This window comes from Camponotus vicinus, unplaced genomic scaffold (assembly GCF_025532165.1).
Source record: "Camponotus vicinus isolate PSW18456_S1 unplaced genomic scaffold, iyCamVici1.0 SCAF_10, whole genome shotgun sequence".
In the NCBI taxonomy this organism is placed as follows: Eukaryota; Metazoa; Arthropoda; class Insecta; order Hymenoptera; family Formicidae; genus Camponotus; species Camponotus vicinus.
In genome coordinates this window covers 15,538,518-15,565,935 of record NW_028141946.1, presented here as the reverse complement: position 1 = coordinate 15,565,935, position 27,418 = coordinate 15,538,518, and the positions used below count along the sequence as shown (strand labels likewise).

General features: G+C 35.2%; 3 protein-coding genes and 1 pseudogene across 3 annotated transcripts; 3 read left to right on the top strand and 1 right to left on the bottom strand.

Annotated features, from left to right (window-relative positions):
- The first annotated feature begins 49 nt into the window (after nucleotides 1-49).
- On the top strand, nucleotides 50-1,390 carry LOC145960140 (uncharacterized protein F54H12.2-like). The gene is made up of 2 exons (XM_083079403.1): nucleotides 50-947; nucleotides 1,128-1,390. The coding sequence occupies exons 1-2, from the start codon at nucleotides 50-52 to the stop codon at nucleotides 1,388-1,390; spliced, it is 1,161 nt and encodes a 386-aa protein (XP_082935529.1).
- A 4,870-nt stretch (nucleotides 1,391-6,260) lies between these two features.
- Nucleotides 6,261-8,240, bottom strand: LOC145960139 (uncharacterized). Its single transcript, XM_083079402.1, has 4 exons — nucleotides 7,939-8,240; nucleotides 7,187-7,786; nucleotides 6,751-7,020; nucleotides 6,261-6,453 (listed from the first exon to the last, which is right to left on the bottom strand). Exons 1-4 carry the CDS (start codon nucleotides 8,145-8,147, stop codon nucleotides 6,261-6,263), a joined length of 1,272 nt encoding a protein of 423 aa, XP_082935528.1. The 5' UTR covers nucleotides 8,148-8,240.
- Nucleotides 8,241-16,139: 7,899 nt separating this feature from the next.
- Nucleotides 16,140-16,807, top strand: LOC145960138 (uncharacterized; annotated as a pseudogene).
- A 4,866-nt stretch (nucleotides 16,808-21,673) lies between these two features.
- Nucleotides 21,674-25,625, top strand: LOC145959938 (putative cytochrome P450 6a13). Its single transcript, XM_083079123.1, has 6 exons — nucleotides 21,674-21,763; nucleotides 23,023-23,395; nucleotides 23,622-24,147; nucleotides 24,344-24,565; nucleotides 24,747-24,998; nucleotides 25,119-25,625. The coding sequence occupies exons 2-6, from the start codon at nucleotides 23,063-23,065 to the stop codon at nucleotides 25,289-25,291; spliced, it is 1,506 nt and encodes a 501-aa protein (XP_082935249.1). The 5' UTR covers nucleotides 21,674-21,763; nucleotides 23,023-23,062; the 3' UTR covers nucleotides 25,292-25,625.
- The last annotated feature ends 1,793 nt before the right edge of the window (nucleotides 25,626-27,418 follow it).

Sequence of the window (27,418 nt, the reverse complement as noted above, 5' to 3'; positions counted from 1 at the left end):
TGACGGTGGCGAGCGACGGACGACAGCGAGCAATTTGCGATAAAGAAATATGTCTTTTCTTCACACGCATTCGAGCGAGTGTTTAAAGAGCGAATTAGATCTCTTGTCTCTACCACCTACGCAAACTAGCATCGAAAATTCGCAATGGATTCATTACAAACCCGTGACCTCTCTCTCGGACGACTCGCCGATAGAATTCGTCATCCCCGGACACGGAGAAGAATATTTAGATCTCACGCACACCATGCTGAGTCTTCGTCTACGTGTAGAAACAAACGCCGATTCCGCGAGACAGGCTTCAGGAACAAGCGCCGAAAGAATAGCCGTAGGCCCTGTAAATCATTTGCTTCATTCTATCTTCAATCAAATCGACGTGTATTTCAATCAAAAGTTTGTGTCGCCTCCAAACAACGCTTACGCGTACCGAGCGTACATAGAGGCGTTGTTAAATTATTCTTCACCCGCAAAAACTTCCCATCTAACTTCATGTCTATGGGACATGGATGCACCTGGACACATGGACGATCTGTTGGAATCAAATCCCGGCAATCCCGCTCTCGCGAGACGCGCTCGTTACATTTCCGGAGGAAAGGCGTTAGATCTCGTAGGACATCTCCATTGCGACGTTTTCAATCAAGACAAATTTTTAATTAACGGTGTAGAAGTACGGTTGAGATTCGTTCGTTCGAAAGATTCGTTCTGCCTCATGGAAAGTAGCGGAACATCGAAAATTCACATTCTCGATGCTACCTTGCTCGTTAGAAGGGCGAAAATAAGCTCGGGTTTGTTACTCGCGCATGCTAGAATGATGAGTAAAGTTACAGCCAAATATCCGCTCACGAGAGTCGAGGTTAAAACATTCACGATTCATAGCGGTGTTATGGGTGAATCGTTAGATAATGTAATACTCGGTCAATTACCGAAGCGAGTAATAGTCGGTTTCGTTAGTAATAAAGCGTTTAACGGCGACAGAAAATTAAATCCGTTTAATTTCAAGAACTACGGAATAAATTTCTTTTCGCTGTACGTCGATGGCACGCAAATTCCCAGTAAACCTTTGCAACCAGCTTTCTCCGCGGAGGTACCGCTTTACATCGAAGCCTATCAAACGCTTTTCTCGGGAACAGGTATTCATTTTTTGAACGAAGGAAATTCTATAAGCAGAGACGATTATTTCAAAGGATATACTTTATTCGCTTTTGATCTTACTCCCGATCTATCCGCTAATTGCGCTGGACATTGGAATCTCGTCAAACATGGTAGTTTACGATTAGAAGTGCGATTTGTAAGAGCACTTTCCGAGACGATTAATTGTATTATCTATGCCGAATTCGATAATGTCATAGAAATCGACTCGTCTCGTCAGGTCATCGTCGATTTTTCGGGGTAAATTTTTTATAGACGCTTAAAATTGTTCCCCCTCTACTTCGCTCAAAACTCCGACATCAGTGCGCAATGTTTCGAAAAATATTCAGTTTCGTTGGAGACACGCTCGACGTCGTTGTTTTACATAGAGCCTCGCGTCGAATCACATAAGTTTTTTTCGTAAGATGGATATAATCGTCGATATTCAGGGTTTCCGCGATGCGAAGAAAAAGTTTATCCCTAAGGAGGTTGCTGTTGTAGTGATTGACGCTCCAATCGTCGATCATTGGATTATGATACCGACGCATTCGTTTGCCGAATTACCTGAAAAAATAAGACAAGAAAACAACTGGCTCACGCGAAATCATCACGGCATTGAATGGTTCGATGGCGAAACTAATCCGAAATATTTTACATCGCAACTGCGGCAAATTACAAGATGCGTGCGTCACATTTATGTTAGAGGAAACGAGAAAGCGAGTTATTTGAGGAATCTACTTTCTAGAAATATATATATTTGGAAGGCATCTCACCGGCATTAAAAAATCTGACGGTAGAAGAAGAGTGCGGACATCACGGATTTCGAAAATTCGGAATCTTTCATTGTGCATTACGCAACGCTTACAAATTAAAAAGCTGGATTGTTGCGCAAAATAATTTCAGCAGCGACGGAGACAGCATTACTCAAACGACTTGCAGTTCTCCCGAAATTTTGATAGTAAGCGACAACGACGACGACGATGAAAATGAAAATATTAAAGCACAATCAAATAATAAAATAGAGAAGAAAAATCTGCAAAAAATCGAACGTGCGGCTATTAACCGCCCCGCGCAAACAGAAAATCAGTTAGCTGTACAACCCGAAAACAAGCCACCAAAAGAAATTATTCAAATAATACCGCTTGTTCGCTCGTCTTCGCTGCAAACAAATGGACTCTCGCGAAATTCTGCAAGCATTGCGTCAGCTAGATGTCAAACATGTGGGAGTCTATCCTGCCGACAGATTGCCGATGGCGTGGACGAGGTCGACGGCCATCGTCGCTAATACGGACAATCATAATCGCCCTGGAGAACACTGGATCGCTTTCTTCCTCGACGAAGACGGTACAGGGACATACTTCGATAGCTACGGAATACCGCCCTTGTATCCGGGTTTTTTCCTACGTCTCCGACGAAATTCCAACATTTATCGATGGAATACCGAACAACTACAAGGGCTTTTCTCTCAAACCTGCGGACTCTACAGTTGTATATTTTTATATTATACGAGGTGTGTTCAAAAAATAAGGTGACTTTGTAATTTTCTCAAAAAATATTTATTTATTCATCAATATTTATTTTGTCCCCTTCAAAGTAATCCCCCTCAGATATAATACATTTGTGCCAGCGCTTTTTCCAGTCTTCAAAGCACTTCTGAAATGCACTTTTTGGTATGTCCTTGAGTTCTTTCAGCGATGCGGTCTTTATTTCCTCAATCGTGGCAAACCTCCGTCCTTTCATGGGTCGTTTGAGTTTTGGGAACAGAAAGAAGTCGCAGGGGGCCAAGTCCGGTGAATATGGTGGTTGAGGCATGATTATGGTGTTGGTTTTGGCCAAAAAACTACTAACAAGCAACGATGTGTGAGCAGGTGCATTATCGTGATGCAAAAGCCACGAATTGTCTTTCCACAAATTAGGGCGTTTTTTTCGTATTGCATCACGCAAACGGCGCATAACTTCAAGGTAATACTCCTTATTAACCGTACGACCTTGTGGTAAGAACTCGTGATGCACTACGCCGTTGTAATCGAAGAAAACGGTGAGCAAAACTTTCACATTTGACCGAACTTGGCGTGCTTTTTTCGGTCTTGGCTCGTCTGACTGCTTCCATTGGGATGATTGGGCTTTGGTTTCGACGTCATAACCATACACCCATGTTTCGTCACCAGTTATGACCCTTTTGAGCAAGTCTGGATCGTCATTGACGTCATTAAGCATCTCCTGAGAGATGGACATGCGACGACTTTTTTGGTCAAAATTCAGCAGTTTTGGAACAAACTTTGCTGACACACGTTTCATGCCCAAAATATCGGAAAAAATTTCATGGCATGAGCCAACTGATATGCCAACATCTTCAGCAACTTCTCTGATAGTGATTCGACGATTATTCAGAACCATTTCCTTTACTTCTTTAACATTTGCATCTGTTGTTGACGTGCTGGGGCGTCCAGGGCGAGCTTCATCTTTAACATTTTCTCGGCCTTCTTGGAAGAGTTTGTACCACTTATAAACATTTTTTTTACTTAGAGTACACTCACCATATGCCACTGTCAACATTTCAAGCGTTTCGGAGCACTTAATTCCATTTTTTACACAGAATTTGATGCAAATTCTTTGATCCATTTTTTCGACAGCAACAGATCGCCGAACACGCAAAACAGTTCTAACCTTTATGTCTCTCACATACAAACAAAAAATGCTATATAGCTGAAACTGTGAACATATGTTCGGGACGAGTGTACCAACATAAGAAAAAAAAAAATTAAAAATCGAACGTACCTAACCCGCGAAATTTGAAAAGTCACCTTATTTTTTTAACACACCTCGTATGTGCAGCGGTTACGATCTCGATGGATTTCTTAGTCTTTTTTCCGAAAATTGCAAATATAACGATCATTTAATCGTAGAATTACTTCATAAAATTTTTCTTCGCGAAAAGAAACATGAAAAATATAATGTTAATTAATAGCGTGTTTAATTGTAAGAAGATATAAAAAAAAAATATGCGAAGTACTACGAATTGTATGCGGGTATATTAATAAATGTGAAAATTTTTTATCTTAATTCGTGTTTAATACTTTTAACTTTTCCCTTCTTCCTTTATAACACCCCCGCCTCGCGTTCAATCATCCGCATGTTCATCTTTTTACCTCTGTAGTGCAATGTAGTCTAATTATAATAACTATAATAATTATAATAATTATTGTCTCCTACTGAGATGCTTTGTCTCTTTTTCCGATAAAGTGCGTCATGAACCGTTCGAGCGGAGGGGCTTGTTTCGATATTCCATAGCTGGCCTCGAGACGGAGTGGGGAGGTAAGGATTGTTTCCTCGAGACATATACCGCCGGCTACCCTCCGAAAGTCGGTAGGTGGGGGGAGTTCGTTCTGCCAAGACGTAGCGAGAGCGACTAAGGGCTAGGTAACGGTAATTTGACTCGGAACCCTATACAGGTGGGCCAGGGCTGGAGTGGGAGAAGGATTGCTTCTTCGAGTCTAGTACCGCGGAGGTAGGGAAATAAAAATTTGATAAATCGACGACACAGCCGGCGTCGACCAATCGCAGCTCTGGGCCACTATGGTGCGAGCCAATCAAACTCTGGACCACTATGGTGCAAGCCAATCAAAATCGAGACTTCGGGAGGTGGGGCATTGTTTCCACCAATCAGAACGCCTCCCTCCACTTCACCTGGCCACGCCCACGGCGCCAGGGGCCGAGTGGTGGGGGTTTGTTTTGACGCACCATAGTGACCCATATCTACTGATAACTAATATCATACACGAACTGTACAATAATCATAAAAGAAAAGAACCCAGGTTGAAAATAATAATCGAACTCAAAAGGCTTGTATTTATACATTGACATGAAGTTCTATCATTGTAATTTGTAGATTACTTTAACTAAAAATACAATTCTATTAATAAAACTACAAGTTGACTCTTTATGGGAATATATTCTCCTTGCATTCAAAATTAGTTCTATGAATGAGAAACCTGGTTATATCTTTTTAGATATGCAAGTCAATGCTAGAAATGAATCTAGCTAGGGAGTAGTAGATATCCAGATCCATGATTGTTAATAGTGATTCTATAGGGATGAGCAGAGTAGATACAATGTGAAGCAAGGACGGTATCAAGGACGTTTCTCTAGATTTGTTATATTTCGGGCATTGCCAAAAAACGTGATTAGTAGTCTCTGGCATACTGCATCTTGCGCAATTAGGGGAGTCGACAATATTAAATCTGTAAAGGCTATCTTTTAGGGAGGTGTGACGGCTTCGTATTCTGGAAATCGATACCACCTCCCTTCTACTAAGTTCAATATTATCGAACCATGTACGACGAGATTTAGATAGGTAATTATCATGTAAAAATTTCCTTTATCCGCTCCAGAGGTTTCACACCATTCTAAAAATTCTTCGTATAATAAATTTTTCCATTTCAATTTAAAATCTTCGGGTGGAATTCCTATTTGTGAATCTCTACCTGACCGAATAGCTTCCTTAGCTTTACCGTCAGCAAGCTCATTTCCGGCGATAACTTTATGTGCAGGAATCCAAATTATGTTAATATCATACCCTTGTGCTTCCAATTATCTAATTGTATCTTTTATTTTTATTATTAAGATAGAACTCTTGCCCATTATACTCGGTTTCAATAGAGATTCGAGCACTGATTTTGAATCTGAAAGAATTGAAATTTGCTTAATTTCATTATGTGATATATAATTTAAGGCTTCTAAGATAGCTAACGCTTCGACTGAATATATAGATAAAAATCTTGGCGATCTGAATAATTTAGAGATTGTGTTATCAATATTTGTAAATGCAAAACCGGTGAAACTAGACTCTGGAGCTTTGGAACCATCTGTAAATAAACAGTGTGTATTTTTTAATTCTTTATTAAATGTATCTAAAAAGCTTATATTAGTCAAAGGGATTTTCAAGATTTATACCAGCATTCAGATTAATTTTAGGAATATAAAGTAATGAGTCATAATGAACTGTATATCCCAGCGGTATATTGTGTTTAAAGGCAATATGTGAATGTTTTTGGACAAATCTAAAACCATCCATTAGAGGAATGTTCATATAACGATTAATTATGGTTGGATTATCTTCTAGATCTATTATATTTTCACATATGCGAATTAATTGGTGATTGTCCAATGCAAATACTCTCGATAGGAAATTCCTGCAAATATATTTCCCGCAATTCAATAGAAGGTTCTTTAGCCTCCGCTAATACAACGTTTATAGGTGTTGAATTTCTCAGCCCTAATGCTAATCTAATAGCTTTATATTGCAATCTCTGGAGCTTAAGAGAAGAACTTTTAGACAAATGATGGAGAAAAAATATTCCGTATTCGACCCTTGATCTTATTAGTGATTTGTATAAATTTAACAGAATTCTAGGATCAGCCCCCCACCAAGTATATCTTAAACACTTAATTGTTCTAATTGGGTTTTGACATGCGTCCCTCACATTTTGAATGTGCGGAGACCAATTTAATGTCGAAATAAATTTCATCCCTAAGAATTTTATCGTATCGGTATTTGGGATAAATATGTCTTTAAAAGTTATTCCTAGATTCGTCGGTTTCCTCAAGCCGTGAGAGAAAACACACAATTTAGTTTTACTTGGTGAAAGATTTAAACCTAAATCTCCCAAGAATGTATCTATGCTCTCTAGTGCCATTCTCAATTGTTCTAGTCCCTGTTGAATTGAATTAGGTGTCACAAAAGGTACAACATCATCTGCATACTGTAAGATCTCACAATTATTCTTGACCGATAAGTCCACCTCCTTGACATAGATTGCGTACAACAGTGGGCTTAATACACTTCCCTGAGGAAGGCCCTTGAATGTCCATAAAACCTCATCTACGTCTCCGTATCTGCAAAAAAGTTCATTAATTTATTGATTAGTATATTCGGAAGAACAATGTCATATGCTGCTTGTATATTTAGAAACAAAGCAGCATAAAAAAAAAAAATAATAAATAAAAAGAATTGCGATAGAGAAATAATGATTAATTGTCCAAACCAGTTTCTTTTTGATACAGAGATGATTGTAAAACCGCACACTTTGCTCCCAACGTTTTAATACATTCTTCTTTTCCTGTGAATTTTGGAAGAATTTCTTCTAAGGCGTCTAATATCAAAATAATTATTGCAGATATCTCCGTTGACTTTTTACTTGTAACTCGTTTATGAGTTAGTAATTGTGTTTTGGATATGGCCGGAATCACTATTGATGCATACGATATATTGTCTTTAGAGAACTCTGGAACGTTACTCCTTGCAGGAAGATAAGGATATTGCTCTGGCGTCTTCATTAAATAACGATTATCTTCAACATTAATTCTTGAAACCTTATCAATCTTATTTCTTGCTTCAGAAAACGAGATATTTTCCAAGGCCATAGTTCTGATGATGGCAGTATGTCTAATGAATGCTGGACATGATCTGTCTAACGTATAGTGATCTCCTTGGCAGTTTATGCACTTTTTTCCCATAGTACACTTGTCTTTTTCAAGTCTGTCATGAGATTCTCCGCATGTAAGACATCTTTCTTTATTTTCACATGTTTTTGCAATATGACCAATACGGCCACATTTGAAGCAAATTCTTACTGACGGTATATATGGGAGTACAGGAATTCTAACCTTTCACATTTTGATATACTCTGGGAGTGCATTTCCCCTCAATTCTACACAGACTGAACTAGAGTCTTCCCATTTTTTGGTTACTTTATTTCTTTTCTTTATTTATTTACTTTATTTCTTTTCTTTATTTTATTACTTTATTTATTTCTTTTCTTCAATCGAAACATGTTAACCACCTTTATATCATTTTCACTTTCTACTATCTCTTGGATTTCTTTCAAAGGAACATCATCTGGCACACCTTGTATCACGCCTTTACGCTTTGTGAGAAAGCCAGGGATGAAAGCATCCATCATTCTTTCTTTAAGGAGGCTATTCTTTATTGCTTTGTTTGCTTCCAATCCTGATATAAACATAATTTTTCAACAGAATCTAGACACCGGAATAATCTCTTGAAATTTGATTCCTATCACGAAAAGCATCCTTCAGCAATATCTAACGCTGATTTGACTTTATTATTCTCTTCTATTTTATTTTGTCTTAGGAAAATAACATATGGGCCTCGATCTAATTTTCCATAGAGGTTATTGTTTTTATCTTTGTCTTGAGACTCAAAAGTTAGGTTATCAAATTTCTTTGTTTCTGTAACCTCATTATCTCTGTTGCTGTTACTCGAGTATTCTATCGTTGTTTTCTGCACTTTTGTAGTTTTCTTCTCCTGCTTCTTTTGCGCCATCTTAGAACCAGAGTCTTGATTAATTAATTTGGAATCGTAATTATCTGAGGAGTCTTCGCTTATCGTCGATACTTCTCTAGTACGTTTTCTTGAAGAATTATCGGGATCATAGTCCATTGTCATATTTTCTTTTAAAGATTCTTCCATGTTCATTGTGTCTACATGCTCTTCCATTAACTTGAACTGTCTTGTTGCGAATTTTCCAAGATCAAGAGAGACACGTGGTCTCTCCTTCTCCTCCTCCCGTGAGGACGGGATGATGCAATCTTCTAAATAATTCTTGTCGTTACTAATAAACTTAATTCAGTGATTAATGCTGTATCAAACTCAAACTACACACACAATAGACGAGTAAGACTAAAGAGAGCGAGCCAGAAATAGAGATGATAATTACTCTTAATAGCAAATAGAGAATTTCGATAAAAATCGTAGAGAATCAGAATACGATGTGAACGATACGCGCGCCTTGCTTGCTCTCATAGGGAAGATATATTTATTATTTATTGGCAAAAGAAAAAGAAAGAAGTTTAGCCATCAGGTACATGCCTATTAGGCTAATATGTTCACAAAACAAGTAATACACTTTTCTCTTAAGTTTACTTTACAACGCAGGAGTATGTATGGTACTCCCTAAGGTTTTATCCACATTTCACACGAGTATGCCTATCTATGTCTATTAAATATTCACAGCCCATATCGTCGAAGTCTTTGGCTAGAACGGATGAACTAAAACTAAGAAATCTTTAACTTTGTTATAATAAGCCTTAGATTAAATTAGATTAAATTAAATTAATTAAATTAAGTTAAATTAACATTAAAATTAAATTAAACTAAACTACACTACACTTAAATTCAAACTAAATTAAACTTAGATTAAACCAAACCTGATTAAATCGACGTTAAGACTACAACTCCAAATGAGATCGCACTTGTACAAAAGACACTAACTATTACATTTTACAAAGAAAACCCAAACACTAACTAATACAGTAAAACGATTTGATCGCTAGAAAGTAAAATAGATATCTAAAATATAACGTAGCCACATCTATTATATCCGTCATATTTAATCCTTTAGCACATTCTCTTATCCCTAGGCTAAATAAAATTGAAATTATAAAGCAAATACACATGAGCGCGAACTAACGATAACCTAGATTGGTATAAACACAGGTCTTAGCATCATTTTATATACCCTTATTAATAGACCATAAAAATTTTTCCATAACGTATATTATATCTTCTCTTAAAGTCGCTAAAAGATACTCGACAGGGTGAGGAAGGAGGCCCCTCTTGTGAACCAAGGCTTTCTGGAACACCTTACGTTGTTCCTCGTATCCTATACACCCCCAGAAAACATGATTGGGAGTTTCTTCTACATCACATCTCACACACATGAGAGAATCCACTATTTGAAAACGAAACAGGCTCGCTCTCAGCGACGTGTGCCCAGAGCGAAGTCTATTTATCGTGGTTACCGTCCTTCTGCTAATGTTAAATTTATTAAACCAAGTGTACCTTGATTCATTTAAGAAGTTATTACAATACCACGCCCCTCGTCTTGTCGCCTCCTCCTTAACCCATTTAAACATATCCTCATACATATTCAGCTTCCAAACATTGCTCACCTCCGAAGTTGGAATGCCATATTGAGTATCTCTGCCCGTACGTATCGCTTCTCTCGCTAATCTATCCGCCGATTCATTATCCTGAATCCCTACATGGCTGGGTATCCATACCAGTTTCACATCCATCCTCCGCTCCTCTTTCAGTCGATATATTGCCTCCTTAATCCTTAGAATCAGATAAGAGCTTTTACGGTAATCATAAGGAGCTCCTACGGCCCCTACTTAACACCGATTGTGAATTCGAAAAAATCACTAATTTTTCCCATCCTTGGTTTCTTCCAAAGTCAATAGCTGCCAGAATCGCCATGGCCTCCACACAAAATGATGACACAAATCCCACAGTTCTAAATCCACAGGATACAGACCCATCATGCGAGACAAATGCCAGACCTGCGAACGGACTGTTCTCTATCCGTGACCCATCCGTGTATACACACATATTTGATTGAAGCTCCTTACTGAAAATTTCCTGGAATTCAACATTCGCTTTTCCTCCCGTCCGGTTGATTTTGCTTCCTTCAATGATATCTACCTCCGGCAGAAACAATAGTACCCCATACTCTACTGAAAAACTTATCGGGGGTCCACTATTGGGTAACAGATGAATTTTATCTTCCACCTCCCCAAATGAAGACACGAGTGGAAATCCGCTGACTCGGTCCATAACCGTCGGACTTTCCGCACTATCTCTCAAAGCCTCTAAAGATCGTAGAAGTACGTGTCTATCACTTGTCGCAATACGTGTGAGATATTTTTTACACAAAAATTTGTATCTTATCACCAACGGAGATTCCTTTGCCTCCCCCAACACTACATTGATGGGAGTTGATTGTCTATAACCCATGGTCGCCCGCAATCCTCGCAGCTGGATCTTATCCAGCCGTGTCCCCATCTTATCGGAAATGTTTTGCATCAAAAATCCACCATATTCCAACCTAGATCTAATCAGCGCCCGATATATTATCATGAGAATACGGGGATCCGCTCCCCACCACGTCCGTCCCACGCATTTAATTATACGAACCGGACATGCACATCGAATTCCAATCTGGTTTATATGTGTTTTCCAGCCCAAATCCGACTGGAAAATCATGCCTAGAAACTTTATCTTATTGGAATTAAAAATTTCCGAGTCTTGTATATTAATAGAGCAAAGTCTTTTTCGATATATAGTAGAGTTCCCTTGTCTAATCGGAACCTTTAGTGCTCTATTATTACGACTGAAGACACACATCGTGTCGACACACTTCGTTTTTTCAGCCGATAAAGTCAACCCCCGCTCTTCGAGAAATCTCACTGTTCTTTTCGTGGAGTCCTCAATAGTCCGCAGACTCGAGTCTATAGACTCTACTGAGGAGAAGATGCATACATCATCCGCATAACTAATTATCCTACAATTTCGACCTATGACAGACTCCATATCAGCAACATATATATTGTACAACAATGGGCTTAATACGCTGCCCTGAGGAAGACCCTTAAACATCCAAAAGACCTCCTGTAATTCTCCAAATCGACATGATACCTGCCGAGCCGAGACCTGATTATAAATAAAATGACAAGTCCTAGGAGGAACGCCCATCTCAACCAATTTCCGTATGAGAATATTCGGTAGCACATTGTCGTACGTTGATCGAATGTCGAGGAACACTGCGACAGTGTTCGAATCATTTTTAAAGCTACCCAGTATCTCCGTATACAACGTCGCCAAATTATCCATACATGACCTGTTTCTTCTGAAACCGAATTGTGAATTCGGCAATTTATCTTTGAACTCTAGCCACCAGTTTAATCTATTATTAACCATTCGTTCCATTACCTTACACATGCATGACGCCAGAGAGATTGGGCGGAATTTAATTCCATCTGCCTTAGGAATGAATCTTATTACGTATCTACACCATTCCGCCGGGAATGCACCTTTTGCTAGAATATTATTAAAAATATGTAGTAGAACGCACCTACACATTGGGGGTATATTTTTGATGATCGTGTAATCAATGTTATCTAAGCCGGGACTAGATTTGACTTTCAAATTATTTATCACCACGCTCATTTCCTCTTCTGAATAAGGGTGATCCAAGAAAACATCTTGTGCCCCTCCCTCAAATGACGGTACTTGCTCAATCGCCCAACTTGTTCTGAGTTCATCGATATGTGCACTCACTCTGTCCAGTTTTTCAGGAGTATATTCATGGCTAGATTCAACTCGGTTGAACCTAGACTGAAACTTTTTGACTGTTTTCCATACTAGAGATGGGTCCGATTCCTTTCTAAGGCTCTCACAGAATACTTGAAACTTCTCCCTTTTGATTCCTCGTAATTCACATCTGGTGATGGCCACCCGCTTTTTATATTCAATAAAATCCTTCCTTAATCCCGTAAATTGAAATTTGAGCAAAGCCGCTTTGCGTAATCTAACCAATTTATTGCACTCTTCCGTCCACCAAGGACATGGTGGACCACATATACCTGACTGAATACTTTGATCCCTACCGCGGGATTTTGCCTGAGGTGTGGAGCCAATCGACGCATCTTTAATCATAGCGACAACCGTTGAATATAGGACCTCCACCTTCATTGTCGCGTAGTCGGGCAGTAACTTTAATTTTTTTTCTAGATCATTCTGAAATTTATTCCAGTCAGTATTTCCCCTATGTAATCTGGGGCTTCTTTTAATATTATCTGGCGAAGCTATCTTAATATTCGATTCAATTATAATTGGGAAATGATCACTACCCCACGGATCCTTGCCAACACTCCATTGAAAGCTGAGAGCAATTGGGTCATGAACAATAGACAGATCTATAACTGAATTGGTGTGATAAGCCGCACAATGAAAGGTGGACGTCCCATCATTCAAAATCGTCAGATCCAAATCATCCAAGGCCTCACTTATATCGTTTCCCACCGAATTAGTATATGTAGAACCCCAAATAGCATTGTGTCCATTGAAATCACCTACAAAAAAGACTTTATCATCAAACTGAGAAAAGAATCTTTTCCACTCACTAGCTAGAATATTATCATCATTTGGAGGACGGTAACACGAAACGAATGTAAGCGACTCACCATTTGTGTATATTTGAATCGCGCATGCTTCTATCTTACCATCGCACTCATAAATATCCATAATACGTTTATATTTGACGCCATTGCTTATCAAAATTGCAACTCCTCCTCCCATACGATCTATTCGATCCTTCCTCACCGTGTCGAATCCTCTGATAATAAACTGTTTCTTTGCTGTTAACCAAGTTTCTGAAATTAAAATAATGTTAAAACCTTCAAAGTTCTTTGGTAATTCTGTTACTCTAGGTAAGATTGACTTAGCGTTCCATTGTAAAATTCTTAACGATTCCTTATTATTATTGTACATATGTTCATGTTTCACTTCTTACCCTTTTGACTTTTAAGCATAACATGTAAGTCTATCACCTTTTTGACCCTTTCTAGTAAAACATCCGCCTTGGGGTCCGTCAATAAAGCTTCTATAATCTTTACCATTTCATCTCTGTTGTCTCTTTTCCCACTCTTCATCGTCGCTAGCTTGAACAAACCATTTTTATCTGGGATTCCTTGCGCTGACCTTTGAGGTTCCTCCAGACCGTCTCCTCTCGTCGGCAGCAACGGGAACTCAGATAGAGTTTTTATCGATGATGTTTCTTTTCCCCTCGTGTTCTTTTCTACCAGTAACCTCGCCTCTATAAATGGCAGATTGTCATATGCCATAACCTTTGCGATATCCATTTGTTTCTTGAGGGCCGGACACCTTCTATCCATAGTACTATAAGGACCTTCGCAGTTAATACATTTTTTTCCCCTCGAGCAAGGCTCTTCCCTCGATGAACGATGATCCCCTCCACACATCAGACAAGCCTCTGGCCTCTCGCAGAACTTGCTTATATGGCCTATGCGACCACATTTAAAACATAGCCTTACAGATTGAACGTACCGCTTCACTGGGATGATTGCTCTCCAAATAGAGATTTTTTCCGGGAGCATTTCCCCTTTTATCTCCATGCATACCACCTCTGAGTCTTCCATTACTCTCGTAGCCCTATTGCGTTGCTTCAATCTGAACATATTAATGATGTTGACACCAGGGTTTTCTTCCTCGATGACCTCCTTTAGTTCCGTCAATGGCACATCGATTGGGATCTCCTTGATAACGACTTTTCTACTTATCTTGAATCTGGGAATGAACGCCACAATATTTGATTCTTGCAATAGCTTGTTGGTAAAGACGTTATTGGCTAACATTTTCGACGTGAATGTCGCTCTCCATGTATCTCTTGAATATTTGACAATACGACTGAACTTGATATTCATTTTATCCAGCTTCTTCGACACCGATATAAGAGAAAGAGTCTTCTTATCTGCCTCATTACTAGATTTAACGCGAAAGTGAACAACGAAAGGCGCTCTTGAAAAGGTATCGTATCTGAATTTCTTTTCCAAATCTTCCACGCCCTTATCGTTTATCACATTCTTTAAGTAACCGTCTGCTTTCTCTGGTCCTTTACTGCTTAACTGTTTGCCTGCGTCATTTCTCACATTAGCTTTAATTGACGCATTGCTCTTCTTATTTGTAGATGTCTGCATCTTTCCTGTTTCTCGAAGGACACTGCTCACCATCTTCTTTGTTATCTTTGCATCATCCTCGTCCGTCGTTGAATGGCCTCGCTTATTTGCATTGATCATCTCCACTTCCACCACCTTGCTCTTTACCTTGATTATGACCTTCCATGGTTTCATTAATCCCGGCTTTCTCCGAGATAAGTTGCATAAAGTCCTTCCTAATTTCCTCAAAACACGGCGATGGCACGTGCCCGTCAGGTGACGAGCACGTGCTTTGAAGGTTAGACTGAATCCTTACAGTTGTCTCACACGCCGATCCGCTATATATATTAACAAGGACCTTCCGGGAAGCGCTCAAAATATCAAGCCGCTCAAACCGCGACTTGGCACTTAGTATTTACACCAACAGAAGGGATGCAATAATAACAATTTTCCCGTTAGAACCAAGGTCAACCTTTTTCCTTTAACTCCTTCTAGATATATTCTAGGGAAGATATATACACCATTAGGTATATATCGGAGCCATCTATTGGGAGCACTCCGAAACTAATGCCTCCTATTTATTTCAATGAAAACTATCACAGATAAAAAAGCACAATAACACTATGTGATAGAGCACATTCTTAGCTACAAAAAAAAACGTACTTTTACATATTACTATTGATATACCACACTAATATATGAATATATAAAATGCATGTAAATCTTCAAACATGCTGACTATCCTAAAACTATCTGATACATATCAGAAGAACCTTCAGACGTGTAGCAAAGCTTTGAAAATAGGGCTTTATCATTCATGAATCATCATCGTTGATTTCAACATTTTAAGTCCAAGTATCTCAGAAACTGGGCATTTTCTGAATTTGCGGCCATTGAGACTTTTGATAAGGACAGTCTGAACTTCATCATACTAAAATTTCAGCCAATTTGACTGCTCCCACTTTTCCATTGGTTTTGTGCAGAGTCCTTTGATATGATTAATAAATAGACTTTCGATCGTTTCGTTGAAACCAGACAGCAGATGCAACCTGTATCAACAAGAATTTTACAGCAGTGGGCTTCTCAAGCTGCTGTACAATATCAAGGATCATAATTTTCTTTTACAGCATCGCATACCTGGGTAAGTAAATTTAAAGCATCACATTTCATTCGCCAAAGAAAAGTTACGCGCTATTTAAAATTAAAACATGCACTGGAATTATCGATGATATTAAAAGAAGCAGAAAAATTCCAAAAACAAATTGCGAAAAGGATTTTAAATTTCCATCCTGATTTTGTTATTAATATGGATCAAACAGGTTGCGAATATCGTGTTGATGTACGCAGGACGTTAGCGAACAAAGGAGAAAAAATTATAAATCTTCTTCTTGGCGATTTTAATAAGGTCACACACAGTTATACAGCACAATATGCAATTACCGTTGGTTTCTGGAAAAGTCCTTCCAAAAGTATTTCTTTGTATGTAAGAAAAAGGGATTTTTGGTCCTCGTATTTCCGCTACTATTGCAGAATTAATAAAAAATTACGGAAATGTATTTATCACGGTATCAAAATCCGGAAAATTAACAAAAGACCATTTCGATAATTTTGTTAAGAATGTTCTTAAAGAGTATTGCAAGAAGGAGGAATTTTTACTTATTCTAGATTCATGGAGACATATACGGTACATCTTAATAATGTTTTTACTGATAATAATGGAAATTGCAGCTCAACTATTGAAATTATTCCTCCTCATTGCACTCCGTACTGCCAACCATGCGATGTATACTTTTTCCGACAAATTAAGAATTTTATTAAAAACTTGCAAAATTTTATAGATGTGTTACAAAGTAAACGGCAATTATCTACAAGGGAAGATGCAATGAAAATTCACTTCCTCATTCATAATCAATTATCCGCTCCCGTTTTTAAGAGTATGATACAATATGCGTAATACGCGTCAAAATTAATACTGGAAAGAACTATATTTCAGAATATAAATGAAGTTTATTTTTCGAATGATGTTCGTTCATCAAAATGTAATTGTACAGCGTGTGCAATTATAAGATGTGCTTTATGTAAAAAATATTTATGTTTTCCTTGCTTTTATGATTTATATCATCCGAGCCAATATATAAAATCAATATAATATAAATTGATAAACATATGTAAGCAATGTAAACGTGTATATCTAATATTATATCATTTATATAACAATAAAATAATTTATTATTTATTTATGTTACGTCCAGACCCTGAATTGGATGGGCCGTATGGAAGAACGTAACTTATTTATCCCACGACACACTTTATTCGGGCATGTGTATGGATCGGGTCGAGCAAATGTGAAGGGCCTGGGTCACGAAAAGGGACACAGGTCAACGACCGAAGGTTCCTTTAACGTTGTGTTTTTAGACCTATTCACTCGGTGGTCCATTTTCGGTAAAGGAACTTAATCCTATTTACGCGGAACGGGACCTAATGCGATCTCGGGATTCAGGGAAGAGAGCGGATTAAACAATTAAATATTATACATTAAATTAAAAATACAATATATTATTTAAAAAGATAAAGAAAGAATGAAAAAATATATATTAGCGCTTGTAACTATGAATGGGTATCTGTGTGTATATATTATATATTTCCGCGGGTGTTACAGTGGTTCGCAGGTAATCAATCAGAATATACGGGAGAAATTTACGTTAAGAATTAGGTTCTGACTGGTTATTACAATAAATATAATTAATACAATATAAGAAATAAGACAAAAATAAAAAATGAATGTGTAATAAAAGTATAAATAACGCTTACTCATTAAAGGAAGTATAGATTTCGTCGCTTGCGCATATGTATTATAATTAGAATTAAAATTTTCTAAATTCTGAAACACAGTTCTAAATTAAAATACAATGATAAAATTAAGATAAGAGATTCGCCAAGTCTAAGTTCAAAAATTAGTCATCTACTCCAACGGTTTCTCTAAAAAATAGTGATAATATAAAGAAAATGATATAAAGAGAAAAAAAGTAGTGATAATATAAAAAAATGATATAAAGAGAAAAAATAATAATAATATAAAGAAGATGGGAAATTAAAGGAAAATGAAAGGGAGAAAAGGAAAAAAATAGAAATGGAGAGTTAAATATACAGGGTCTTCAAAAAGTCCCGGAACGCTAAAATATCTCGAAAACGATCAACTATAATGAAAAATATGTAAGGAACAAAGTTGTAGGACTAAATAAAATGTACCTAATGATGATAAGAATTTGACCATGGATGAAGTACTCAAGGTCATATGAAGGTCAAGTTGATTTTTTTAAATGGAACTCCCCACTTTTTATTGCATGTTCTTATAGCTTATTTCAAGAGCTTTCCAAAACACTATAATTAAGTATTTTTTTCATTGAGTACTTTTCGAGTTATGAGGCTTGAAATAATTTCTTAATTTTACATAAACCATAAAATATCTAGTAAAATATTCATTTTTCGATTATCTTACCTTAATACTTTTATGTACAAAATAATGAGAGGAATCAATTGGTGTAAAGAAAAAACATAGTTGTTTTTAAGAAAAAATATATAATTTGCAATTAACAATTCCATATTTTTTCTTAAAAACAACTGTATGTTTTCTTTACACCGATTGATTACTTTCATTATTTTGTATATAAAAGTATTAAGGTAAGATAATCGAAAAATGAATATTTTACAAGATATTTTACGGTTTATGTAAAATTAAGAAACGACTTCAAGCCTCATAACTCGGAAAGTACTTAATGGGAACTAACTTAATTATAGTGTTTTGGAAAGCTCTCGAGATAAGCAATAAGAATATGTAATAAAAAATAAGAAGTTCCACTTAAAAAAATCAACTTGACCTTCATATGACCTTGAATACTTCATCCAAGGTCAAATTCTTATCATCATTAGGTACATTTTATTTAGTCCTACAACTTTGTTCCTTACATATTTTTCATTATAGTTGATCGTTTTCGAGATATTTTAGCGTTCCGGGACTTTTTGAAGACCCTGTATATAAGGAAAGGCCGAAACGAGATATAAAGGTGGAAAACTACAAATTCTCGTTGAATAAATCAAAAAGAGCAATTAAAGAGAAATAAGAATTAAGAAATAATCGCGAACCATCTTTCGGAGATTCAAGGCGAGCAAGGAATTATTCGCGAACCACCTTTCGGAGATTCTAGGCGAACGAAGGATTATTCTCGATCCGTCTTTCGGAGATTCAAGTCGAATTAGGAAGAACAAGGAATGACATTAGAGGAGGGATGAGACAAGGATCGAATAATTGACAGTAATTAGTAAAAATGTAATGGTTATTAAACCGTTTAGAATTATTTGTCAGATATAGATTTTAAATGGTGAGATAGTAAGATATGGGAAAGGGAGAAAATGAAAATTACTCAATTTTACTCACTACTCGTTGGCATCACAAAAATGAGTGCGTTGATAAAATTGCAATAGCTGAGGTCGGAGCTTTATAACATGAAGAGCTGGCTAATGGAGATGTCTACCAGAAGATTTTCAATAAATATTAACTTACACACGATGCACAATTAAATGTTAACAAAATCATTTTCACTGTGATATAAGACGAATTAATAACTCAATTGCATAACGCAAGAAAGGATCCTCGAGGCTATATAATTTGCGTACGAAATTGTGAACTAATCTATCAACTGCACTGTGTGTCGCGCCTTGCGCTTGCATTTTTTAAAGTTGTTGCTCCTCCTCCTTACTAGATAGTGGGAACCTTTTTGAACAAATTAAATAATTTCAATTACTCCCTTCTTAAAGACAAGGAGGCTGATTTTTGGGAGGAGAGGCGTTTCTTAAGATTTTAATTGGTTAAGCCCTTTGGCTCGAGACTTAGCTCCATCCAGTAGAGAGTGGGAGTAAGTTGATTAACTTATCGTTCTTGATGATTTAATGATTCGGAGAACGCTTGAGGGTGGCCTGTCGAACGAGCGCACGTGCATTTCAAGAATGTTCTTGTATGTTTAGATTTTGACAATCTTCCCGTGGACCAGCAGATCTTTGTTTTAAAAATTCTTCAGATAGAGCGGCTTCAAGCATAAAGCCGTACCAATAGATATGGGGCGGTTGAAATCTCTTATAACAACTTTTCGTCTCATAATTCTCGAATTTATTTAGAGTTTCGTTAATGCTATCTCGACTGGCCATTCTCAGTATTAGATTTGTTTGGTTCAAATGTCGGTTATATGCGCGAGTTAGGTTGCGTTCTTTATACGCTATCATTGCTTTTAAGAAGGATCGCTTTACGTTTCAAATGAAAACCGATCCTTAGTTTCTTTCTTCCATGATATCGTTTCGAAGAAAGAAAAGAATCGTGGAATCCACCGGACGTAACACCCTCTGCCTTAGACAAATGTTGGGGTTACACATATTCGTAGTATTGGCTTGTGAAGCTCATATACAAATATACTCGTAGTTGGCAGTGAATGTGTTAACTTGTAACATTTGAATTTCTTTCTCTTAATACAGCAGTGTTGAACAAATATTTTATATTTTGCTTTTTAAATCACTATTTAATTATTACTAAGCGTTGCAATACAATATCGAATGTTATCTAATTACATATTTTAAAATAACTATTTATCTATTAGCATAGAATATAATAAGTGATAACATTGACATTTCGATAATTTGCACTATTAATACAAGCGAATGTAAGAAATTATTCTTTGCACCTCGATGTCGAGTACTGAAGGGCTCTTGATGTGCGAACGACCTATTTGTTTACGTCAGCATCATTGCTCGGACAGTCTGTATATCGAGCACGGAGATATCTACAAACTTATTCCCTTTAACTACGATATCGAACCGCAGAAGGGATCACGAAGGGTAAACACATGTCGTCACGCAAGCGACGCACTGGTGTGGCCCTTCGGTTTAAGATTATTATAATTCCGACAGCGGAGAGCAATAGTCGAATTTCAATCTGAGTATTGTATTGTTAGCGAGGAGATTGCCGACGAGTTGATTAAATCATATTCAGTTAATAATATCTCGTGGTATTTATTCTTTGAGTTTTGTACGACTATTCATTACGTGTCATCCCGGCATTATTTCTTACACAAAAAAATATTTGCAACTTTTATTGACATAATCAAGAAGTCTCATATACTTGCATATAACAAAGTGTAAAATGTATTAGCATAGTTTTAAATGTAACTTAAATAAAATCAACAGAGAATGTATATTTTGATTGACAAATTCAAATAACAAATACATTTTATAATAATTAAAAAGAAAATGGCATAAGAGCCAACGCGCAGTAGTTGGAGCGCAGAGAAGCAACAACACTTCTTTCTTTTTTCAATATTAGTTTATTAAAAAACACATTATAATAATAAAAAACGAACGTTTCGGATCATCTTTTGATCCTTCTTCAGCGCGATGTTAACAATTTATATTACAGATAGTGACGCGTTACAAAGCTTATTCACGTGTAATATCTTTCGGTATTTATTTTATTATTTTTATTCGATTTGTAAGATCTGCTGTGCCGTCGCATAGCATAACTATAGTATATTTAATTGACTGTTGGAAGCAGAGCGCTTACTAGACCTCAGCGGGATACAATTTAGCGTCACCTACGCGTCGAGAACAAATTTGTTTAATGTAACGCGTCACTATCTGTAATATAAATTGTTAACATCGCGCTGAGGAAGCATCAAAAGATGATCCGAAACGTTCGTTTTTTGTTATTATAATGTGTTTTTTAACTTTCTTAAATGTTTAATGTTTAACTTTAATGTTTAACTTTCTTAAATGCAGAGTAATGTATGCAATAGCATATAGCGTTTTCACGTTACTATAATATGCGAAGTCATGTATTCGACATTCTGTATTTGGGGTAACTATTGATCATATAAGTTTTCGCAATTCATCGTGACTTATCTTCTTACTCGTACATCTTTTGTAGCGCGTACGCTTTATAATTTGATCCAACTTAAACCACGACAGCCAGTATCATTTCCAGTCACTTCGTGATAAGTTGGTCGGCTGAGATAGCTCTGGATGTATCAACTGCTGTAATCATCCATTACGGTACCGCATTCAAGTACGTCATATTTATCATTTATTATTTATTTGGGTGTTGTTTATCATACGTCTTGTGAATCGCGTATAACGAAATATTTTGATTATCATATAAATAATAACATTTTCAAAGATTTTTAAAAGAATTCAAGAATTTCAAAATGTATGTCACACACACACACACACACACACACAGACACACACAGACACAGACAGACAGACAGACAGAGAACGTCCTTCATTCACGTATTTCATGATCACAGATTTCTTCGCGGAAGTCGTTCATTTGACGATGAAAAGAATGTGAATTATTAATAGATAATTGATTTAAAAAAGCGATGCATTGTGTTTCAATAGATAATTGATTTAAAAAAGTGATGCAATGTGTCTCCATCCATTAATTTACATACAATAACAATGACGTCAGATTAACATCAAATATGTTTACGTTTTGAAGTGGTAAACGATAAATTACTGATTTCATTACGTCACATTAATACGATTGTAGCAGTACGCGAGTTACTATTGTTGAAGCACAATATTGAAACGCATTGTTTAATCGGAAATTTTATGCGAGTGTCACATGTATAGTTGATTATCTTCATAAACTTTTCTACCTATGTCATGTTTGTTCTTGCTTACTTTATCTTCACTTGGTTACTAATTGTAAACATGCTCGACAGCATTCCTTCGCGATTTTATGATATAGTATATTGATATAGAATATAATATATTAAAGTGAAGGAATGAGATTTCTCATTCGATTGATTTCAATGTGCTAAATTTGAGCTAAATAGGCATAGAATTATATTTTTAATTCAGGTATGTATTTATTAAATGAATATTTAATATATTTATTATATATTTATTCAATAAAATTTTACTTATTACTGCTTATTGTTTAAATTACATTAATAAATTTTAAATGAAAGGTAATTTGCATGTCATAATTTAAATGCGTTACATTTTACGAAATTACATCATTTCTCTCTTAACAATTTGCAAAATTATAAACTGTTACAAATAATAACAATTTGCAAATTATTTACAAATTATTACAATTTACAAATTATTTACAAATTGTTACAATTTACAAATTATTTACATATATCTATAAGCGACCTATCGATTATTCCGATGTCGGTAAAACCCGATTAAAAAATTAGTTGTCATAAATGTATACTTTGTTAATAGCCATTTAATGTTTATCAAATCCTTTTATTAAATTTTAAAGTTGCTGAAATTAGTTTTTATGATGAAATATTATTTTTTCTTTATTAGCAAACATCGCTCGAAATAGTTGATTGGCAGCTACAAAACAATGGGACCTTTTGAAATACTATGCGGTATTGCGGTTACATTTCTCGCTGTTTATTATTATTTTACATCGACCTACGACTTTTGGAAGTTACGTGGCATTCGCGGTCCAAAACCGATACCAGTTTTTGGTAATTTTAAAGATGTTATGCTTAATAAACAGTTCGCAGGAAATTATTTAATGGAAATATACAATGAGTATAAAGATGAATCCATGATTGGAATATTCACAAGAAAAACACCCGTTCTTATTGTAAAAGATCCAGATTTAATTAAGGATATTCTTGTCAAAGATTTTTCCAAGTTCGCCGATAGAGGATCTTCTGTCAGTGAAAAAGTATGTAAATAATTTAAATTTTATTATACTATTCGAATTATGTAAATCTTTCGAATTATATATGTGATAACTTTACATATATTATGATATTTTCCAATAATCCAAATTATTGAAGAAATTATATTAATTTTAAATAGCCTTGAATTTTGTCAATCGAATTATTATAATTTAGTAAAATTGGTAAATTTATTCGACTGTTTAATAATTGTTTTTTATTATATCGTAGGCTGAACCATTGACGCAACATCTTTTCGCTTTAGAACCTAAAAGATGGCGACCTTTAAGGATAAGATTGTCACCCGTTTTTACATCCGGTAAACTAAAAGAAATGTTTTCTTTAATATCGGAATGCGCCGATCATCTTGAACAATATATTGAGAAATTGGTGAGTAAAAACGAACCTATAGAATGCCGTGAAGTAACGGCAAAATATACGACCGATGTAATCGGTACTTGCGCATTCGGTATCGAGATGAATGCTCTATCAGACGAAGATAGCGAATTTCGTAAAATGGGAAGAATGGTTTTCCTACCAACCTGGAAAAATATTCTACGGAGGGGAATGAGAATAAACCTTCCATGGCTTTACGAAATGCTCAGTTATGTCCTACCACAATCGGAAGTCAATCAATTTTTCACACGTGTTGTCATAGAAACCATAAATTACAGAGAAACAAATAATGTCATTAGGCATGATTTTATTGATATGCTGCGCGAGTTAAAAAAGAATCCAGATAAAGTAGGTGATATCAGTGAGTAATGACTGTATACTTTTATGAAAATTTTGTGTGATACAAGAAAATGATAATTTTTTAAATTTTTAAAAATGTTCACGCATATATAAATGTATACATTAATTGTACGAAATAATCGATTATTCATAATTTATAATATTCGATCTAATGTTCGAAGAATTAAAATTAATTGTGAAAAAATATCGTATTTCAGAGATGACCGAAAGCTTGATAGCTGCTCAAGCGTTCGTATTTTTCGCTGCCGGTTTTGAAACTTCATCGACGACTATGAGTCATGCGCTTTACGAAATGGCATTAAACCAACAAATACAAGATAAACTACGTGAGGAAATTGATCAAGAATACACTAAACACGGTAGCAATTTAACATATGAAAATGTAAAAGAGATGAATTACTTGGATAAAGTTTTCAAAGGTACATCATTCAAAGAAAAAAATTTAATAATTTGCTATTAATTTTCAGTACTATTATAATATTAATAATTTTATTGCTAATAAATTAATTTTTAAAACATATATGTACATATTTCGATAATTTATATTTCACAAACGAATTTTCAAATAATTCTTCCTTACATTATTTTTAATATATGTAGAAACTCTACGGAAATATCCACCAGTGACATTTCTTATGCGACAATCAACATCAAGTTATACTTTCGATGGTACCACACTTAACATACCAAAAAATCAAAAAGTATGGATTCCGATATTCGCGATTCATCGAGATCCGGATATTTATCCGAAGCCAGATATTTTTGATCCAGAAAGATTTAATGACGAAGCAATACAAACCAGGCATCCGATGCACTACCTACCTTTTGGTGATGGACCAAGAAATTGTATTGGTAAAGTAATATACGTATATTTAAATATATTTCTTTCAGTTTTGTTTGTTTTGCTTTTACATGTAATATTATTTTAATCGAGAAATTTTTCTCATAATAATAATTTTTTTTCATTTTCAGGTGCTCGCTTTGCTGTTTATCAGACAAAGATTGGTCTTATAAAAATACTACGAAACTATAAAGTTGAGGTATGTGATAAAACGCAAATACCCTACGTAATTGATCCTAAAGCATTTCTATTAGCACCAAAGGATGGAATACATTTAAAGATAATTAAAATTAATCGGACTTAATTTAAGCTTTAGTACAATTCTTGAGAAACAAAGGTGAAAAAGTATCTATAAATTAGAATAATAATAGCCCGATAGTATCAATATATATTTTACTGATATTGTTATATTTTAATATTTTTTATAGTGATATAAAATAATTAGTAATTCGAATTAATTATTTAATTTATGTTATTATATGCGTGATATGGATATAACCTGTTTAATTTTAAGTTTTAATTATATGTATACATTGCACATAGAAAGTGAACTATATAAGGTAGATATATATTATATTGACAAATCATGATGTAAAACATTATGTATGCAAAATATTCTTTGTTAATAAAAATAATAAAATTTTATATAACTATGTTATAGAAAATATATTAAAATACATAAAAAATATATATGTTGGATATAAAAATAATAAAAAAATGAAATAAAACTAAAAATATTCATTAATGTCCTTCACGAAAAATATTCATAATTTCTTATAAATTAAAATATCTAAAATAAAAGATCTTTCGCGAGTTAATATATCATATTAAAACACTATTCACTTCTAAAAAATTACTATGATATCATTATCAATTTTAAATTAAACTTCTAACATATTTATTGTTAAAATAATATATTAGGTGTATAACTAAGTTCCCGCCGCTCATAATTAAATGGCTCCAGCTGCAAATGTAGTGAAGTTAGGCATTTGTCAATAAAATTGAGTGCGCAAAGATTCATTTTTTAGTGATAGAGATATTTTTTGAATCGATTTAAAATGAAACGTGATAAGTTGTTTTTTCGACATATACTTCTTCACTGCTTTGATTTAAATAAAACTGCAGCTGAAGCTCATTGATTGATTTCTGAAACAGTCACGGCTGACCGCTACCAACAACAATTATACTGATTGAATAATGAATTGATGCGAAAAAAGCCAGTAATCGACGTAAAGTGATTCTTTTGCATGACAATGCGCGACCTCATGTTGCAAGAATCGTAAAAGAAACACTATTGGAGCTCGAATGCGAAGTTCTCCTGCACCCGCCTATTCTCCAGACTTAGACCCATCGGATTATCACCTTCTCCTATCAGTGCAACACGTACTCGCCGATACACACTTCTCCAATTACGAAGAAGTCCAAAAATGCATCGATCAATGAATTGCTTAAAAAAACAAGTCGTTCTATCGTCGCGGAATCCAACTTTTGCAAAAAAGATGGAGAAAAGTCATAAAAAACAGAGGATTATATTTTGATTAATATATTAATTCCTTTTCTTATTGAAATAAATACTGAATAAATTTTTCAAGTAAAAAGAGGGCGGGAACTTAGTTATACACCTAATAATAATTATGATCAAAGATAAAATTTAGTCATATTTAGCTCAGAAGAAATCGATTACGTTAATTTAGACCTTATTTAGACCTTATTTTTAAAAATCTTGACGAAGTTTTACTAATGTATGATATCATAAAAATATATATAAAGAAGTATGTTAAAATATTTTCCTTTTCAGATTTTAGAACATACAAAAATAGCGAGAAAAAATAACATAAGTTATATGCACATTTTCGACACACATTTAACGTTTTCTTACATAATGTGTGAACATTTTGCGATAATTGATATATTATTCATCTCCATAAATAAAACTACAAGAAAATCATAAGACACATATATAATTCTTCCAAAAAAATAGATTAAACGATTTTTAAACTTGTTTCGTTTCCCAACTTTCTACAAATCACAGATAAAACATTATCAGTAAATAGAATTAAAACAATATATTACAAAACTCAATTTTTTGATTTTATTTTTTGTTATATATTTTGTAATGGTAAGGCCGTTACTATTGAGACCTCGCAGACCGGACATCCGTCTGCAAGACAATTTTATTTATTTTTATATAACAATCTTATTTATTTTTATTCATAATGTTGACAATGGATAGAGGTTCAGTCTAATCACATCAGAAATTAATTAAAAAATATATATAATAATAATTCGCTATATCTCTTTCCGAAATAATGACTTATCTTCTTACTCTTTGAGATGTCTCGTCTGGTATCCCTGGCTCTCTCGCCTGTCCGGGGCTTGAATTCCTTCGGTATTTTGTGAAGAAGACTGTGCGAATTATGAAGAGATTGGC

What these genes read in the sequence shown, in the direction of transcription:
- LOC145960139 (XM_083079402.1), bottom strand. Translation starts at nt 8,147, where the DNA reads ATGTTTATATCAGGATTGGAAGCAAACAAAGCAATAAAGAATAGCCTC. An exon ending in ATGTTTCGATTGAAGAAAAG is followed by an intron (nt 7,787 to 7,938) that starts AAATAAATAAAG and finishes GTGAAAGGTTAG; the next exon opens with AATTCCTGTACTCCCATATA. An exon ending in GCGGTTTTACAATCATCTCT is followed by an intron (nt 7,021 to 7,186) that starts GTATCAAAAAGA and finishes ACTTTTTTGCAG; the next exon opens with ATACGGAGACGTAGATGAGG.
- LOC145960140 (XM_083079403.1), top strand. Translation starts at nt 50, where the DNA reads ATGTCTTTTCTTCACACGCATTCGAGCGAGTGTTTAAAGAGCGAATTA. An exon ending in AGTAATAGTCGGTTTCGTTA is followed by an intron (nt 948 to 1,127) that starts GTAATAAAGCGT and finishes TCTCGGGAACAG; the next exon opens with GTATTCATTTTTTGAACGAA.
- LOC145959938 (XM_083079123.1), top strand. Translation starts at nt 23,063, where the DNA reads ATGGGACCTTTTGAAATACTATGCGGTATTGCGGTTACATTTCTCGCT. An exon ending in CTTGGATAAAGTTTTCAAAG is followed by an intron (nt 24,566 to 24,746) that starts GTACATCATTCA and finishes TAATATATGTAG; the next exon opens with AAACTCTACGGAAATATCCA. An exon ending in TGGACCAAGAAATTGTATTG is followed by an intron (nt 24,999 to 25,118) that starts GTAAAGTAATAT and finishes TTTCATTTTCAG; the next exon opens with GTGCTCGCTTTGCTGTTTAT.